Source organism: Esox lucius, chromosome 13, assembly GCF_011004845.1.
Source record: "Esox lucius isolate fEsoLuc1 chromosome 13, fEsoLuc1.pri, whole genome shotgun sequence".
Taxonomy (NCBI): domain Eukaryota; kingdom Metazoa; phylum Chordata; class Actinopteri; order Esociformes; family Esocidae; genus Esox; species Esox lucius.
The window spans coordinates 26,157,525-26,177,141 of NC_047581.1; the positions used below are offsets into that span (position 1 = coordinate 26,157,525).

The 19,617-nt window shown below is 44.7% G+C and overlaps 1 protein-coding gene across 6 annotated transcripts in view; it reads left to right on the plus strand.

Moving 5' to 3' along the window:
* The window catches only part of tnc (tenascin C), a 64,785-nt gene that overhangs the window by 38,202 nt on the left and 6,966 nt on the right, over positions 1-19,617 (plus strand). For 3 of the 6 annotated variants that reach the window (XM_010876681.4, XM_010876680.4, XM_010876678.4), the window contains 12 exons: positions 90-673; positions 980-2,386; positions 2,671-2,934; positions 3,428-3,543; positions 4,372-4,525; positions 7,374-7,643; positions 8,183-8,368; positions 9,892-9,981; positions 10,245-10,508; positions 13,532-13,807; positions 17,405-17,680; positions 18,952-19,074. In XM_010876681.4, the coding sequence (XP_010874983.2) occupies positions 187-673; positions 980-2,386; positions 2,671-2,934; positions 3,428-3,543; positions 4,372-4,525; positions 7,374-7,643; positions 8,183-8,368; positions 9,892-9,981; positions 10,245-10,508; positions 13,532-13,807; positions 17,405-17,680; positions 18,952-19,074 (3,913 nt within the window). In that variant the 5' untranslated portion in view covers positions 90-186. The remainder of the gene's footprint in view (positions 1-89; positions 674-979; positions 2,387-2,670; positions 2,935-3,427; positions 3,544-4,371; positions 4,526-7,373; positions 7,644-8,182; positions 8,369-9,891; positions 9,982-10,244; positions 10,509-13,531; positions 13,808-17,404; positions 17,681-18,951; positions 19,075-19,617) is intronic. The other 3 variants (XM_010876683.4, XM_010876684.4, XM_010876685.4) reach the window with 3 other exon arrangements.

Sequence of the window (19,617 nt, forward strand, 5' to 3'; positions counted from 1 at the left end):
AGTCGATGCTTTCTCTCATAGTTTTACCTGAAGGCTAACCTTCGGCTTGCGTCTATTCTCAATGAGATTTATTTTTTCTTCGATTCTAGGACACAAGGACATCTGCACCATCTCCCAGATAGAAAGACTCAATTCACCGACTCATCAGGTGGTGCTCTCAGCAGGACATTACAGGACCTGGTCATTATGGGGCTAAAAGGCCTGCTCCTAGGCTGTGGGATTGTGGCGGTGCTGCTCCAGCTCTCCACTGCCGGCCTGGTCAAAAAGATAATCCGCCACCGCAGAGAGACCCTGAGAGACCGATCTGAGAATATAACCCTCCCCAACCCTGACCAGCCAGTGGTTTTCAACCATGTCTACAACATCAACGTCCCATCCAGCTCCCTGTGTTCCGTAGACATGGACATCCCCAGAGGATTAGATGTTAAGCCCAAAGGAAGTCCAGTCCAGGCAGATATGCAGAGCACGGAGCACATGGAACACACTGTGGATGGGGAGAACCAGATCGTGTTCACCCATCGCATCAACATCCCTAAGCAGGCGTGCGGCTGTGACAACCACGTGCCGGACATGAAAGACATCCTGAACAGGTTGGAGATGCTGGAATCTGAGTTGTCCAGCCTCCGAGAGCAGTGTGGCAGCGGAGCCGGTTGCTGTGGAGCGCAGATTGCAGGTACAATGCAGCTGGACTGTCTTTCCCATTCCTTGTCCTGACAAACTTGATCCAACTAGATTATTATTAGTCTGTTATTAGTGTGTTAGTTCTGGGTAAAGAAACTAAACTGTGCACACCTTTTGTTCTGCAAGATCAAGATTTGAGAGACACTGTTTTGGCGGCAGATAGATTTAAGATTGTTCACATTTTCAGAATGGTCTTAGTGTTTCTACAGATCAGTAACCCCTATTCATTTCATGTCATCATTTCTGTGATAGAGAATTACAGCATGATCACTCATTTTAATGATTTTCTTTCCCTAAGGTGAGGTGGCCACCAAGCCTTACTGTAATGGCCGTGGTAACTTCAGCACGGAGACCTGCAGCTGTGTGTGTGAGCTTGGCTGGAAGGGACCCAACTGCACCGAGCCTGAGTGCCCCAACAACTGCCACGACCAGGGCCGCTGCGTGGACGGCAAGTGTGTCTGCTTCGAGGGCTTCGACGGAGACGACTGCACCCTGGAGCTGTGTCCAGTGGACTGCGGGGACAACGGGGAGTGCATCGACGCCTTGTGTATCTGCGAGGAAGGCTTCACAGGGATTGACTGCTCACAGTCGAAATGCCTGAACAACTGCCTGGGACGTGGCCGCTGCGAAGACGAGGAGTGTGTCTGTGACGAACCGTGGACAGGCGACGACTGCTCCGAGCTCATCTGCCCCAACGACTGCTACGATCGCGGCCGCTGTGACAACGGAACCTGCTTCTGTGACGAAGGCTTCACCGGGGAGGACTGCGGAGAATTGACCTGCCCCGGCAACTGTAACAACCGCGGGGTGTGCGTGAATGGCCAGTGTGTGTGTCACTCCGGCCACAGTGGTGAGGACTGCTCAAAGCTCACCTGCCCTAATGACTGCAGTGAGAGAGGCCACTGTTTCAACGGGAAGTGTGTCTGCGATCCAGGTTTCGAGGGCGTGGACTGTTCCGTCCTCTCCTGCCCAGACAACTGTAGCAACAGAGGCCAGTGTGTCAACAGAGAGTGCATCTGCAACGTCGGATTCGAGGGCGAGGACTGCTCGGAAATCTCCTGTCCCAATGAGTGTCTAAACTTCGGCCGCTGTTTGAACGGACAGTGTGTGTGCAGCGTGGGCTTCGCCGGGGAGGACTGCAGCCTCAAGACCTGCCCTAAAGACTGCCTGGGACGCGGGGAGTGTGTTGACGGCAATTGCGTGTGCTTTCCTGGCTTTACCGGCAAAGACTGCAGCGAGCTAACCTGTCCCAACAACTGTTTGAACCGCGGACACTGTGTCGACGGCCAGTGTGTTTGCCACAAGGGCTTTGCCGGGGAGGACTGCAGTGAGAAGACATGTCCCAACAACTGCCTTGGACGTGGAAAGTGTGTTGACGGCAATTGTGAGTGCGGCACTGGCTTTACAGGCAAAGACTGCAGCGAGCTAACCTGTCCCAACAACTGTTTGAACCGCGGACAGTGTGTCAACGGCCAGTGTGTTTGCCACAAGGGCTTTGCCGGGGAGGACTGCAGTGAGAAGACTTGTCCCAACAACTGCTTGGAGAGAGGCTACTGTGTGGATGGAAAATGCGTGTGCTTTGAAGGATTCCAAGGTTTGGACTGCTCTGTTATGACCTGTCCAGGAGATTGCCAAGACCAGGGGAAATGTGTGAAAGGGGAGTGTCAGTGTGATGAAGGCTTTGTTGGAGAAGACTGCTCTGAAGGTAAGAGACACAGGATGTGTCCTCAATAGAAGCCTACTCCCTTTATAGTGCGCTACTAAAAAAGCGTAGTTGTGTTTAAGGGTAGTTAACACATATTTTTTTATTTCCCTTCCCTCTGGACTTCTTGATCTGATTGAGGTGCAGGCATTATCTGCATTTGTGATACTGTAGATGATATAGGTCTTATGTGTTTTTTTCATTACTTACTAAAGTTTAACCAAGTTCATGGTATGAACAACGAACAACAATGATGCCTAACATGCCATGTTTTCTTGTCTCTCCAGTGTCTGCACCCAAGGATCTAACTGTCCTAGAAGTCACTCCAGAGACAGTGGACTTGTCCTGGGCTAATGAGATGCAGGTGGCAGAGTACCTGATCACCTATGTGCCCACTGCACTGGGAGGACTGGAGTTGGACATACGTGTGCCTGGGGACAAAATGACTGCCACCATCACTGAGCTGGAGCCTGGTGTGGAATACCTGATTAGTGTCTATGCTGTACTCAACAACAAAAGGAGTGTTCCTGTCAGTGCCAGAGTGGCAACACGTAAGTCAGAACAGGCATGGAGTTGACACTAAGACACTGACCTTGGGTAAGTTTTGCATACTACCCATAATTGTTACGGTTGCAATTGGGGAGAGGAAGATGATCGCAGATTTGACTAGGTGAAGGAGTCCATGCCTTTGTCTCAAATGGCAACATATTTCCTACAGTGTAATTCTTCAGACTAGTGGTTCTCATACCTCTCCAGGCAATCCTCAGATGTCTCACTATTTTGTTGTTGCCTTGAACTAGCTCATCTGAATAAAGTTGTCAAGGGCTTCATAACTGGTAGCAGTAGTTTCAATTAAGCTGACTGGAATACATTGAAATCCTGGATATTTGGTGGTCCCTGGGAGAAGTTTGGGAACCCCTGCTGTGTCACAGACAAAAACCCTATATGGGAAATATGTTGCTATTTGAGATGTAGTTAATGTGCTTAGTGTTACATTTAACAGAACATCAAACAAGATCCTATTTGTCCATCTCATCTCCTTAGATCTTCCTGAGCCTGAGGGACTCAAATTCACATCTGTTAGGGACACCGCAGTAGAGGTTCAGTGGGACCCCCTGGACATCCCCTTTGATGGCTGGAACCTCATCTTCAGAAACACTGTGAGTAAACAGCAAAAAACTGTTCTTCAGAAACACTGTGAGTAAACAGCAAAAAACTGTTCTTCAGAAACACTGTGAGTTAACAGCAATATACTAATCTTCAGGAACATTGTGAGTTAACTGCAATATACTAATCTTCAGAAACACTGTGAGTTAACAGCAATATACTCATCTTCAGAAACACTGTGCGTTTAGAAACACTGTGAGTTAGCATTAGAAGACTCCTCATCATTAGAAACCCTGTGACTTAGCTGCCCCATCATCTCCAGAAACACTGTGACTAAGCAGCATGACCCTATAACCTCTCCCTTGGTGCATTGCTTGTCGTTCATGGATCTTTGGTGCATTGCTTGTCGTTCATGGATCTCTCCCTCAACATATTCCACAAGGAGGAGATTGAGATCATCAAAAGCATTGCCTATCTCAATATTCCTGTGATACAAACCATTTATGCATCTTCACAGGACAGACCCCCACTGGACAAGTTGAATGTTCTGTGGAACATAGTTCAGCCAAGCCAGTACTCAAACAGTTTCCTCAGTTTCTATGTCAGCAGTTTGAATACAACTATACTTTCTGCAAGGCCTCTGTTGACTGCTCCAATGGCCATGCACTCCAGTCGTTTTTTGTTTCCAAATACTTTGTTTCTCCCCACAAGAGCCGACAAGAACATGAACATTTCAGATCAATGCATTCAGTTTTCCCCATGCATCCTACTGTAGACGAACCATCACAGAAAGGACCTTGTTCACTATGATTTGCCTGCCCTAGTCCGCCACCAATGAAATGTGCAATGAGACATGAGATTACTGTTTTTGGTGTTTGCAGAAAGAAGAAAACGGGGAGATTCTGAACTCCCTGGGCAGCCCAGACACCATGTTTGAACAGTCAGGCCTTGGACCTGGTCAAGAGTATGAGGTCAAACTGGAGGTGGTCAAAAACAACAGCAGTGGACCTCCAGCACGCAAGAACGTTTTCACAAGTGAGCACATACAGTAGCTATGCAGATCTACCCCATGTTTTTTAGAATAGCTTTTAATTTGAAATAATCCAAATATTATTATTGTTGATAATTATAAGGAGACAAAATGCTTTAACACCCGTGAATAAATTATTTTTATAATAAGTGGCCCCATTAACTAAGCCTTGAACTCTAATACCCATGACCTAATGCTCCAGGCTTGAATGACTTATCCCCTGAAGATAAATAAAATAATTAAATGATAATAATTCAATCAATTTAAATGTGTTTTTTTAACACAGCCAAGGCTGGCAAAGAGCAAACAATATCATTAGGAACTATTTACAGTTGGCCTTACGAGGACTTATCTTGAGTTCTAGGATCTATATACATACGGAAAGATTGTCTGTAATAGTATTCGTAGTATATTTACTATATCGAAGAGTTATAATTATATAGTTTTTCATTTTGTCTCAGTAGTAACGTCTTATGGCATGATTGGTCCCCCATATTCAGTATTATTCCATTGAAGTTCCTTAGCTTACCTTCAAGCTAGGTATTATCACAATACCAATGACTCTGTGGTATTCCTGCCAGTCAATTTATTCTAATGCAAATGTTTTAGCTCCAACATAATTATTTGTAGCGCCAACAGTCTTTTTTCAGGAAAAAGTCGTGGACTTAACAGGCTAAATTCTAATATTATGGATTTTGAAATATGAAGAACATGCTTTTGATTTTGAAACACAATACTTTTAAATAGGTATAACTTACACATTTCCTGCTGAAATGGTTCAGGTTTTACAGCTAATTTCATGACAGTTTTCAAGAAACAGATGACTTTATGTCTGAGATTTCAATATATTTCCAACAAGAAAATACTCAGAAGCAGCTTGCAGCCTTCACAGTTACACACAGAAACACAGAGCCTGGTTAAAAGTACTCCAATATGTAGGCAGTTGGGTGTCATTTGGGATACAACATAGTCTGCCAACATTGAGGGATTAGCTCATTATTTTTTCATAGCATCCTCTTGATTTACTAGAGGCAGTAAAAAGCCATTGCAACACCGACGGAAGGTTTAACAGTTATAATGAAATTATATCTCCATCAGGCTGCTGCTATAAAGGCTAATGGCTTGTATCAGTGAGAAGAACTTGGGGTTTGGGATCAATATAACTAAAGGTTTTCGGATTGAACTATATTCACGTGCCAGCTTAGCTTCCTCAAACAGTTTCAACAGTCCAGCTGTTTTAAGGTGGGTCAATGGGATGTTAAAATATACTGCAGCACCAACGCATTCAAGTAGAGGGAATTATGATTTTTTTTTAGGAAAGTAATTTTCTGTGGAGAATTAAGGGGCTTAACAGGTCTGAACCGAGTGTGTACTTTCTCGCCTGCCCTGTGAGATTTTGGTTACAGAAGTTCATAATGTGCAGATTTCAAAATGATTAAATAATGTTCGTTAGAAGGTTCTGTACCACAGTTGGGGGTCAATTCTGAATGGTCCTTAATTTCAATTAAATATTTAATTTAATTCACATTTCAACTGGACACACCCCATAGAAAGAAGATGCAAAGGATTTGAACAAGTTTCTCTTAAATCAATTTAAATTTGTGAAATGTAATTAGATTAAATTCAAATCCTTATACTGATTACTGTATGAAATATCACAATAACATTTTACAGTACTTAATTACCTTATTTTTACGAAACATCTAATGATAAAAAAAATATCTTTGAAATATCAATCAATCAATCAATCAATCAAATGTATTTATAAAGCCCTTTTTACAACAGCAGTTGTCACAAAGTGCTTTTACAAAAACATTTTACAGTCAACTCAAAAAGTACACCCACTCTCACACACACACACACACACACACACACATGCTCAAAGACTGACACTGCAGCACAGGGATTAGGGGGTCCCCTATAGATGTTCATGTCCCTCATGGCATCTTTATTTCTGTCACTAACACACACAGACTCGTGCCACATACTGTAGTGGGATTTGCATTCTGAGGGACTAATTGCACATAGTGATCCCATCCCCCTCCCCCTCCCATGGTGTGTGTGACATCCTCCCCCTCCCATGGTGTGTGGGAGTGCGGGGAAGCCATCATCCTTCCTCCCACTAGACAATCACAGCCCAGGAGCACGTGCACGCAGGCACGCATGCTCACACACACGCTCTCACTCACTCACTCACACAAACGCTCTCACTCACACACACACATGCTCAAAAACACACACACACTTAAATCTGTTAAGCTCCAATGTAGAATGCCTGTTTTATCTGGCTTCTGCAGAAGGTTGACTTTCCTAAAGTTTTCTGAATGTGTCAAATCAATTCCATCACACAGTAAGGAATTTGCCTTTCATGCTCTAGGTTTTGATGTGTACTTACAATAATATCCTTATGAATCCATACAAGCAAATATAGCATTCATTTGTTGTGTATAGCCTCACTATTCCTTTTCAACACTGTATCAAAAGATCTGATGTGAGCGCAAATTCTGATTCGGCTTCCAATTCTCTGCCCTGTCTTTATCATCTGACCCAGGCCCCTGTGCCCACTGTCACCCCACTTGCCCAGTGCAACCTGCCTTAAACAGCCACCTAAAGCAACCACCTACTCACCATGACATGAATTACCTCATGAATGCTGACCTAGTCTTCAGCCATGGGATACGACCTATATCGCACCCTATTCCCCATAGAACTCACTGCCTTTGACCCAGGCATTGTAAGTGCCTGGTTAAAAGTGATGCTCAGTGCAGGTAATAAAGGTGCTGCTCAACGTTCATATTCCACCCTGTATTCATATAAACCAGCCCCTCTTTGTCTGGCATGCTTTCTCTCCAGAGATCGACTCTCCCAGAGAGGTGGATGTTCGTGACGTGACAGACACCACTGCCCTGGTGACCTGGTTCCACCCGGTGGCTGTGGTGGATGCGGTCAGAGTGTTGTATGGGCCCAGCCACAACCCCTCAGACCGAAACACAGTGGAACTGTCCTCCAGTGAAACCCAGTATCACCTGGGCAGCCTGAATCCCGACACAGAGTACCAGGTGTCCTTAATGGCCATGAGGGGAGAGATGACCAGTGTGCCTGTGTTTGAGAACTTCCTAACGGGTAAGACAAGACCTTCGTCCCAACTGGCATCACGTGCCCTCCTACTGTATTAGGGCTCTGGTCAAAATGTGTGCTCTAAATAAAATAATCAGACGATGATAAAAACATAATTCTTTCAGAAGTCCTTGAATCAGAATTTAGTTAACATGGGAATCTGAGAATCTTAACACTGGGATTGTGTGGAAAACCTATAGATTTTGGGAATGTGTCCAGAAATTTGCCATTGTATGCCAGACACAGTTCTAACTATGGATATAGAATAACTGCTTCTTTGTTTGCTGGGTCTTTGATCAAAATACAAAACATTTAGATAGATATAAAAAAAATCCAAACAAGCCCCCAAAAAATGTATACTTTTTTTTTTCAGCTCATCAACTATCTTTGAAGAGCTCATGAGCTAGGCCAGAATTGTCAGGGATTTTTCAAATGTGCCAGACAAACAAGTGGTCTGTTCTCTACTGGGATCTGGTCGACACATGGTTGTGTATTTATTAGGGGATCTTTCCCTTCTGACTGAACTGTGACGGGATGTGTTCCAGACCTGGATGCCCCACGTGAGCTGCAGGCGGTAGAAGTGACAGATGAGAGCATCACTCTAGAGTGGAAGAACAGCCACGCTAAAGTAGAAAAGTACCGCATCAAATACGGACCCCTCTCTGGTGGAGACCACGGGGAGCTGCTTTTCCCTCGCGGAACGCTGGACACCACCCAGGCCAAGATAAGTGGTTAGTGATCTCATTTTATTATCTGCGAATCCCAGATGAAGGCCTAAAGCTGAAATGCAGTAGTTACATCAATAAAAAAGTGTTTACTTCAGTTTTCCTTCCAAGGTTATCTGGTAATATATGGTTGTGTTGGTGTTTTCCTTCTTCAGACTGTGTTTAGTGTACATTTTCACTTTTAGATACTTTTGTTTGTTCCGGGTTTACGTAACCTGGTAACTTTTTTTTTCTCATGTGAGAACACCTGTAATACAATAATTCTGTCTTTTCCTAATACATATTGTTTTGAATGTTAACGGTTGCCTTTCTCTGCCAACAATTACAGCCTTTCCTCAAATAATTTTTCAGTATTGAATTCAATGCACTCATCTCCAATTGAGCCGCTTTGTTTCATGTTGTGAAACGTTTGCCTGGCCAGAAAATCCCAGGTCTTTATTAGAAAACAGCTCTAGGGGGAATGCATTTACGCCACAAATGCATTAACACTGCTGCTTGTTTCAATGTGAGATCCATCCTGGTCAAACAAGAAAAGCAGGGAGAGATTTTCTTCATCCTTCTGTATTGGCTCCATTATGCTCCATGCTTATAGGCGGCCAGCCGGACGCGTTTTTCTAAACCCCGCCTCTGCCTCGACAGATTAGGCTCCCTGCCTGAAAAAAAAAAAGGGAAAGGGTTCCAAACTGGTAATAGTGTCTTTGTCTGGTGCCATTCTTTGTCCTTGGGAGGCCCAGCCCCTGTAAATAATGCAGAGTTGATTCCCAAATGGCATTCTATTACCTACTCTATTACCTACTCTACCTATTCTTACATAGTTGACTACTGGGAAGAAAGTGCTCCACATAGGTTGTAGTGTGCCATTTGAAAGGCGCCCATTGTGTCTATTCAGCTGACTGACGTTCTTCTCCGCTTCTTCCCACTCCTCTCCACTCCTCTCTCACCTCAGCACTTTTTCACACAGTTATTATCTGTAATTGCCTTCACGCTTGTGATTTTATTGATAATGAGTTTCCTCTGCATTAGGTGTAATTTCATGCTGCAAGACTTCTAGTGCCTGCCTGCCTAGTGACCTCTGTGGGAGTTTAGAAAGGAGATAAAAGCAGTTGGAATGAGGGCCTTTAATTGCAGCGTGCACAGTGGCCCCACTGCCAGGCAATGGGGATCTCAAAGCCTCTCATGTTATAGCAAATGTTGTTTCTGGCACATAGACAGCCTCTTCTAGATTCATCAGTGCACATAGAGGTTGCGAATACAGCTTCCAGACTGAAGAGGTTTAAATAAACGCAATTATGTTTGAATCTATTATATAGGCAATTAAGACCTTGAAGAGCTATGGACATTTTTGTTGATGCCGTTTGCCGTGAAGCTATTTTCCGCAAAAAAGCAGGGTATTTTTCTATAGCACTACAGGAATCGTGTTTCCTATTGATCAAAACATGTTCGTTGGTTGATACAAAACGAACACTGATGATTCCTTCTGTTTGTATACATCGGGGACAATAAGTGTCGCCCTTCTGTGTGTGGTGTAGGTCTAAGACCCGGGACAGAGTATGGCATGGGGGTGACAGCCGTGAAGAACGAGCGAGAGAGCCTTCCTTCCACCACCAACGCGGTTACAGGTGAGCTGTGATACACGTGGCTGTGCAGTGAAACAATGAATGGGGTTGCTGGGACAACAAGCTTGAACTGCTTCACTGCAACACGTACTTCTAGTTTACTGTCAAGATGGTTGGAAGAATGTATCAATGAGCACTCGTATTCAGCTGTTTACCGCCTACACAAAGGTCAGGGCTTGAGCTGTATAAAAAACTACGGTCAGACGTATTGGTAGTGGAATGGTCTCCATCCATAATTGATGTTCTACGTTCTACAATCTGCTCAGCGTTGGATGCTCCTAAGAACCTGGAGGTGGAGTCCTCCACTGAGACCCAGATGGTTCTGGTGTGGGAGAAGCCCGTGGCTAAGATCGACCGGTACAGGCTGGAATATGTGTCAGCTGACGGTCGAAGGGCTGAGGTCACGCCCTTCTCCAGAGACGTCAAGTACACTCTGATGAATCTAACCCCGGGCATGCAGTACACCGTCACCCTGACCGCTGAGAGGGGACACAGGCAGAGTGGCCCGGCTACAGTCTCGGCAGGAACAGGTCAGTGTGGTGTGGACGTGCCTTTCTATCCCTCCGATTGCCCTTGTGACATATATAGAAACGGAATGAGTTGAGAAGGCCTTCGCGTTCAGATCTGTTGTGCTGTAAGATGGCTGTCATTTTGACGGTTGCCTTGTTCTAGATGGTTCCATACTGCAGTAGCACAAACAGACTGGACCATTAAGCTACATTTCTTCAGGTGAGGGCCTTAGCAACAGTTTCTGTGTACCTTGGTGGTAACCCTCTGCCAGCTCACCTTGTATAAACAGCCTACTTAATGTGTACCTGAAAGCTACAGGAGAGATACCCACTATCCATTATCCATTTAGATATATAAGGGCTACATGTGGGTGAGAACGTGAGTTCGGACTGTGTTTTTTGGGGGGTTTCCTGCTGGGCTTTGTAATGAAGGACATAAGCTATTTCCTCATCAACCAAAGTTTCAGTTCTACTCTACCGCCCTGAAGCCAGATTTAGGGAATGAATTACTGCATATGGGTTTATTTAATTTCTTTACTGAAAAACGGGACAGCTTAATAATATGTTTGAGAGATATTTTGTTTGCTCCACTGCTAAGAGTACATCCAACCCAAATATTTGCTAAAAAAAATCTCCTCTGGTAATGTAACAGGCTACCCATTTATATTCATGGCTTTGGGCAGAAGTGATATGAGTGAAACGCTGTTATGGCTCCGAGTAGCCGCACTTTGTTGGAATCTCTGTCCTGCCGAGGTGGGGTGGTGTGTGTGTCTTTGTGTATATTTGTGTGTGTGTGTGTGCGTGCGCGTGTGTGTGTGCGTGTGTGTGTGTGTGTGTGTGTGTGTGAAAGTGAGTGAGTGCCTGCCTGTGACTGTGTGTGTGTGTGGTGTGTGTGTGTGTGGGTGCTCCATACAAAGCTCATTCATGTGATAATTGTTGGAGTGAGCCCACTCCCCTGTGTTTTTGTGCGATTTGACCATGATGAACTCTGGGTCTGTCAGATAAAAGGACCCATGCTGGGGCCCTGTTAAAACATTGTCTCCGAAATCAGCACTCCTCTAATCCGCATGCAGCGTCCATTACCCCCATGCTTTATCGTCTCCAGACACGTAAGGCAAACACAGTGCATGCTGCAAGTGAGTAGGTATAGAAAGGAATTGGAAAGGGGTTTGTCCCCCAGGGCTGGGTCTCTACTTGTGTTTGACAATCATCAGGCATTCAAAGGATTACAAGAATTTGAGTTCCATTTTTTTGGGGGGCTTTTTCAAATGCTAAGCAATATTGGTTTTGTCTAATAAAAAAGTACCAGATCCTTCCAACAGTTAGAAATGTTTTATTGATACAGAAAGACCTGGGGAAGACAAAGCAGACGGATTATCATAATTTAGGCTAATCAGCAAATTCTCATTGAGTTGTGGGGATGCTTTTATGTTTAGTAACATATTGGGCATATTCAAAAGATAATAAACACAGATTGTAATGCGCTGCACAAACCTTGCAGACTGTTGAAGCAAACCTAGAGGGTAATATTAAGATGCCACTGTACAGAGATCTACTGTTTTAGTAGTTTGGTCATGTAGTCACGTAAACTGAAACCAAAGTTAGAGAAAACAGACAAAAAAATTGTCTTTGACACACTATTCTGCTAAAACTGTCTGCATGACAAATCTCGTGACCATTTTCTCCACCGACTTGAGAAATGGAACATTAAATGCATGTCCTCGCATGTTTTTGGGATGAACTTATCTCCAGCATCCGTTATATCACTTGTCCCGTGACACCTCCATCTGCATGTGCTGGCCAGGAGCCCCAGCCACGGTGATTTCTGATGACTGACGATGGAAGGGGAGACCAGGAATAGGTTATGGGGCAGGACTTTGGTCCAGGCCCGTGGGGATCCACCTGGGATGTGGAACAGGTTAGCTGATGGTCGACATCAGGCATCTTGACAGTTCAGCATCAGCGTGTTCCCGTAAAATTAACACGAATACAATGGTGCATAGAAAGGAGCTGGGACACTACAGTCTGACTCGATCTCTCCCTGCTGATGCACTCAATCTAACTACTCCAACGTTACACACACAGTAATCAGTCTCTTCTCCCATTCGAGCGTTTCAGAAGAAACTAATGGCAGGGCCGACCACGCCTGCCTTCCAGCAAGAGGTCATTCATTCCATTCTCGTCTGCTTCCATTCCATTTGCTCTCCGTTCTCCCTCCCACTCCAACGTTGTTGGCTGTAAAGAGGATAATGGCAGCCTTGGCGTTTTCCTGCCACTCACTTATGACTGCTGACACCTCCAGCCCACAATGGTCTCCAACTGTATGGCTCTCTCTCTGCGCTGTCCTGCTGCTTTAACCGCATGGCTTCCTCACGCGTTTGAAATGTACAGTGTACTATTGCTCAGGCAGACTACACTGGACCTTCAAAAATTAATGGCTTGTTCAGAGCCATTAAAAGAGCGGCAATGCAGGCTGTTTCAGGCGGAGAGCCAGGCTGGATAGCCAAGTCAGGTGCATGCAGAACAGTTTTTTATCTTCCCACAATGAGTGGAGCCTTCTTATTTGTTCGTCACCAAAGTCTTTTGTAGTGCTAATGAGGGAGCATTCTGACTGGCACACCCAACACACCAAAGTCGTATGTGGAAAGAAATGATTGAAATGCAGATAATTACAGAGGACCAGCCATCAGGTTAATCTTTTTTTCCCTGAAAATATTGAATATTGTTTCTGTTTTACTAAGTCTTTAATTCACAATGTCTTTGTGTAATGATGAAAAAAATCCTCGGGATGTTCTGGTAAAGTCTTCCTAAAGCTACAGTACTTGTTTGTTTCTATAAGTGTGTTTTCCCCCTTTTATGTGTTGCACTTTTCCTGAGTTCTGTACTGTGAGCTCCAGTACATGGTGAAACGGAGCCAGTTGTCCAGAACCTCACCTGTTTCCCTGTCTGTACCGTGTTCCATCTCTCCACCTCCCTCCCTGACATTGGGTGGTTAGTCTAACGTTGTTTTGATGTTGTCTGTCATCATGTTTGTCATCCTCCAGAGGAGGAGAAGCCCGTGCTGGGAAATCTGACCGTTTCAGATGTGTCGTGGGACGGCTTCCTGGTGTCCTGGGTCACTGAGGAGGGGGCCTTTGATGGTTTTGTGGTTGAGGTGACAGATGCAGAGACAGGGCTAGATTTGCAGAACCACACCGTGCAAGATGCAGCCCAGAGCCTGGTCATCATAGGACTCTCCCCCGCCACCTGGTACAATGTCAGCCTGTATGGGCTGTTCAAGGGGACCCTGCTAGGGCCTATCTATGCAGACACCATCACAGGTATCACCACTCACTCAGTGAGGCCGGCCGCAACTCCTCTGTCTGTCTGACCGACTCTTCATCACAGTTCAGCTCTTTCGTCTCGGAAGAGGCCCTTTTTTCAATCCATGGATATCATTTTGCCACCTCATTTTTTTTTTATGTTGTTTTGTTTCTATACCAACAGCACTTATCTCAACCCTATTGTCTGGTGATGATACGTTACCCGTCCAGACACCGCGGAAGCTCATTTGTAATTTAACCATATAAATCATTCTATCCAAACCATGCCACAAACCCATCGCCCTTTATCACCTCAAAATATATCTTACCCATCAATTGTTTCCCCTGTCTTTGATGCTGTGACTGTATAAGAGCTTTAGAAACCAACCGTCCACTGTACAGAACCACCCCACGTAGACAAAACCTACTCAGTTCACATGAGATCTTGCCTGGCCTGCAGCGAGCTGTCTTTGATCCTCCCTGAGCAGCCTATCTGCCTGTAAGGACGTGTCATGAAAGAGAAAAAAAACACCTGGAGCATTTCTGAGCAATCAGCTAGCGTGTTGTGATCTGTAGTGACTAACTGCCCAGCGACTCCCCAGACCCAACAGGTGCATTGATTTATCTTCCCATCCAACCAATAATAGTAATTATCAGCCATTCACATTCTGCCAATTGCAACGTTGTGGACTGAAAGGAGTCTGAACAATGTACAGAAAACTCTCACATCAAGGGGACTTTGTTGAAGCTTGTTAAAGCCTAGCTCCTGGATTTTGTATATGTGCTTTCAAAATGCACAAAAAGATTAGGCATTGAAGTGACTATAAGTAATAGTATTTATATGCAATGTTGCCAGTGATTCAGTTAGGATTTAGATAAACTACACAAGCCATCTGTTCTGACGGCACAGAAGGAAGCGACCTCTGCATACCTCTGATAATCCCTGTCATTTCAGATCAGTTGGCCCATTTGTACCACCCACTCTCCCAAAACACACACTCAAAGACAAAGCTCCATACACAGCTTTGTCCTTTTAAGATCTTCCATCACCTGCCGAAAAACATTGTCTGTTTTTAGCTGTCCATCATCAGCTAATTTGGTAACTTTCCCAGTGAATAAACAGGATATATTTCAAACGATCCTTTCAAAGCAATTTGAACCCATTCTTTATTTTGACAGTATTACGTTACACTCACAATATACACAGTAGGTGTATTGTATCTTTTTTAGTAAACAGCAGTCACAGTGCATTATGGCTCCGCTGTTCCCAAATAATGATGATTCGGCAAATGGGTGGATGGAGAGTCAGTGATTTCTTCAAGTGCATGAAGGGCTTTTGTCCCATTATGTGAAGACTCTGTTCTGTATGCACCCTCCATCCCTAGACCCTGACCGCTCTACTCCCAGACCCGCTCTGCTCCTCATTCTCATGCACACATTGACACTGTGTCCTGGAGCCTGGAGCTTGGTGTTCGGGTGCCAAGAACTGTTGGGGCTTGTTGGGTCCGTGGGCTCAATGTGGCACACACTCAACTCTGATCTGCATCCTATTGTCTGCATGCTAATCTCTTGAGAGAAAGCGAACCCGACTCCAACAATTCCTAATTGAAAGAGGGAAATTCAGTGTGTCAGAAATGAAGTTTGTGTCCAGTGGATGGGTGGGTGGATGGATGGGGTGTGCTTGCAATAAAAGGATGATGGGAAGATTCTGCCCAGTTCCGAGGCCCCCGAAAGAGATGAAATACTTGTCAAAAGATTACCTCAGTTGTAATGTTCTTTACATGAACACAGGCTAGCCCCTGTAGGTTATTGAATACTTCCTAGCCTCAGCTGATTGCCTTGGGAGCTGTGACTACTCCTTTCTGCAGGTTCGTTGTGGCCGACTTCCTCCACCAAATAACAGGCCTGCCTTTGTGAGTCAGTACTGAGCAAACTAAAGGCTACACGTGATAAAGGGGAGGGGGCTGTGTCCCAAATTGCACTGTATTCCCTTATACTTCCAATACTTTTGTCCAGGGCCCTCCATACTCAATCCCAGATCCCTGTCTAACTAGCTGAAGAGCTAAAGCCGCCCTGCTCTACCCCTAACGAAGAGTGACAGCTCCCCGGTGTTTGTCCGCCCTGGTTTTCATTTTCCACCGCTTCTCACAACAACTGCCTTGTGTAGTTTCTTGGTTTCACGTCAGGCGAATCCTCAGGGATCACTTTGGCTCAGGACCCTTAGACCCTAACATTTGGTGTATTGTTCTCAGGAGTTATGTGTTTGCCTCTAGCCAGGCAGCTCTGAGTCCACTTAGGTAGAAGTCTCTCATCCAACTGAACTGGAACAGGGAGACTTAAAACCACGCTACCCCAGCCTAGAGATGTTGTGACCCTGAGTGGTGTTTGGTTGGTGGGTCCCCCCCATCTCACGCGAAACATTTTAGTTGCCCGCCCCTTGGGCAAAGAGAATAACATTGCAGTTCTACCCATTTCGCGATGGCGCGTCAAAAAAACATTGATCAGCTGTACAACGACGTTCATGGAATTCTACTCATTTAGACAAGACATTTTCACCTGAACAGCTTATTTTTCTTTTATAATTCCCATTTTTGCCATGGCATGGAGAGTTTTCATTCTGATTTTAAATCTGATGTCCAGCAACTCTGCACTTTAGACGTAACTCATGCCATGTTAAGTTAACACGACTGAGAATAACACAGTTAACGGGGGTCCCCTTAAAAAGCCCGTGCGCCCTTTTCTAGAGTGTGTTTCGCGGGCCCTGCAGCCGTCTTCTATTGGTCCGTGGCTGTGTGGTTTAATGAGCTTCTGTTTGGATGGTGCAGTGCAGGCAGGTCTGTTAACACATCCCATGTCTCTCTGAATGCTGCGGAGCTCACTTCCTCCCACAGCTGTTGACGCCCGCTGGCTCAGCTCCACTCTTCCCCCGGTCATTATCAGCTGCTGTTAATGACTAGCTAACACGGTCGACTTCTAAAATGCTGCAAAACGACAAAGCCCGACGGCGCTGACATGGTAACCCCGCTCTCTTGGAGTTGGTCAACACAGGCTAACCTTTTAGATTTCTTTCCTGAATGCAGACTGCCTTTCATGTCAGTGTAGCATGGATTTGATGGACACGTCACATAAAGGCTCTACTGCGGTCACAGCATCAACAAACCGAGGGTTGGATTTAATCTAGTTGTTCATGAACTATGTGCCTCTCTTCACCAATACAATCCATATCTTTTCCTCCATGCTCACCAAAGTGTCTGTAACATCAAAATACAGTTCATCAAGGCTTTCCACTCGTGTACAATTGTGTCAAAACCCATTCGGATTCTAAGTGGTATAAACACTTCTCTTATACCTGACACAATGACTACTGAGGAAAGATAATTTAAACGTGAAAATGTATGTATTTTGGGGGAATAACCTCTTCCTTTTGACCAGGATGGGGTATTTACTGTATCTGTTCTTCTTCTCATCCTACTCTTCTTCTTTGACTCGTATGAGATTGATGTGGATCCTAACTACCATAGATATGGAATAACTGTCACCACATGATCTTCTGTAATCTCCATAAACACTTCCTAAAGCTCTAAAGAGGACCAAAATGTCTTTCCTTATCACCAGAAGCCGAACCCATCATCGAACATCTCAAGATCTCTGACATCACCCCAGACAGCTGTAAACTGGCCTGGTCAGCTGAAGAGGGCCTGTTTGATAGTTTTGTCATTATAATCAGAGATATTAGCAACAACCTTGCTTCTCCGCAAGAGGTGGTCGTGCCCGGCGACAAGAGAACCACAGTGCTTACTCAGCTATTTGACGACACAGAGTACCAAATTAACCTCTATGGGGTCATTTCTGGACGGCGTTCCGAATCTGTTTCCGGGGTGGCAAAAACAGGTATACGCTATGACTCCACACCAGCAATGTCGGCTGCTGGGTCGATTTTTTAAAGAAATGTTTTAATTACATGTCAGCTTCTTTTAATGTTGTACATTCTGTTTTATTATGTCTCAAATGTCACTCCTAACAGCATGGAAACACAGTCTTAATGGTCTAAATTCATTTTTGTTTACTAACCTGATAACGTTGTTCAAGGCATTCAAGGCAGTAGTGTGGTAGAATTATAATTAGGCAACTTTGGAAACGTTGGCTATTAAGTCTGTTTAATGGATATGAAAGGCTGTCAAACTGTTATTAAATGAAAACCTGCATTGTGCTGCCTTGTGTATCTTGTCGTCAACTGTGTGATATATCTCAGCGTGGATTGTTTACTGTTGGACGTGTCTTGGAGGTTCACTGTCTTGTCACTGTCTTGTCTGTCAGCACTAGTGAGTGGTCCCAGTTGACTCATTCAGCAGCACATTCATCTAAAACCAGCGCCAGTGTCTGACTGTCTGTGTGTAAACATTGCCTCTGATGGGCTCTCATTCAGTTGTCCAGAGAACTGCTCAGATATACTCTCGTCTTCATTTGCCCATTTCTTTTGTCTCAAGTTATTTCCACTGTTTTTCCTTAGCTGTCTAGCTCGAATTGAGTTTGTCTTATTGACTTTAAACCGTAAAGGGAAAGCTGTCTGCCTGCCTGTGTGTGTGTTTGTGTGTTTGTGTGTTTGTGTCTGTCTATCTGTCTGTATTGACTGTCTGAATGGGTCTCTCTTTCTATTTTTCTGGCCGTCCCCAGTCTTCCCTGGGGGTATGGCTTCACTCTTGGGTCCGATGGCCATGGCCCTTCACTTTTGTGTTCCTGTAATGGGGGCAAGTTAATCTCCCTTTGTCGTGTTTGTCACGCGAGATATTATGGCTCAGCGCTGACAACAGATGCTGGGTGCCATGGCCTCTTTGTTTCAGTCTGTCTCCGTTCTCTACTTTCCCTGGTGGTTCTCAATGCTGTGTATCAGCTCACATTAAATTAACAGACTGGTATTTTCTGGAACATGGATGCATTTAATGTGATCTTTAAGGATGTATTTAGGGATTGCATCTTTAGGGATTTCAATGTAAATATTTTGTTTTACCGTTTTTTGTAAGTATTGTTTTATTGAGAGATGTGATGAGGCATGATTTGCTCTCATGACATGACTCCTCTAAACTCAGAAAACTGCCCACTGAGTCTTTAACTAACTCTCTACTCTTTGCGTTATCCTCTGTACTTGTGCAATCCTGTGCCAGACTTGGGCACACCCAATGGCATCCGTTTCTCTGACGTCACTGACACCTCTGCCACCGTACACTGGACAATCCCCAGGGCACGAGTGGACAGCTACCGTGTCACCTATGTCCCGGCTCAGGGAGGTGAGTACAAATCTATATACCCACTAAACCTGACAGAAGCCATTGGTATGTGTGGTCACAAAAGTCAATATATGATTTTCTTTCTTGAAGTAGTATTTCCAGGGGAACTCTACTGTAAACTGGTGTCATTGTGCCCTCTAGTGGCTGTTCTTTCTCATTGAAAGGACGTGGCTTTTTATATCTTTATTTACACAGAGAAATCAAGCTGAAACCTAGTTCTCTTTTACAGTTGATCACATTTTTGAACTGCCTTCTAAGTACAAGAACATTTAGCTTAAGGTTACTCTGCAAGACATTCCAAGCATTGGGGTTTAGTAGTCAAAAGCAGTCTTACCCAACTCTGAATAAGCCTGCAGTGCCTCTAGGACCAGTCAGTCTTGAGAGCGTATTTGATACCCGCTGTTTTTTTGTATCTATTTCTGAGCTAAGAGAGTACAGGAGGTTCGGCAGTAAAGCATTATATGAAAACATCAACCAATCTCACCCTTCTAGGATTCATGTTGTCCCTGCTAACCAAGTGTATAATAGACATTGGTGTGTGCA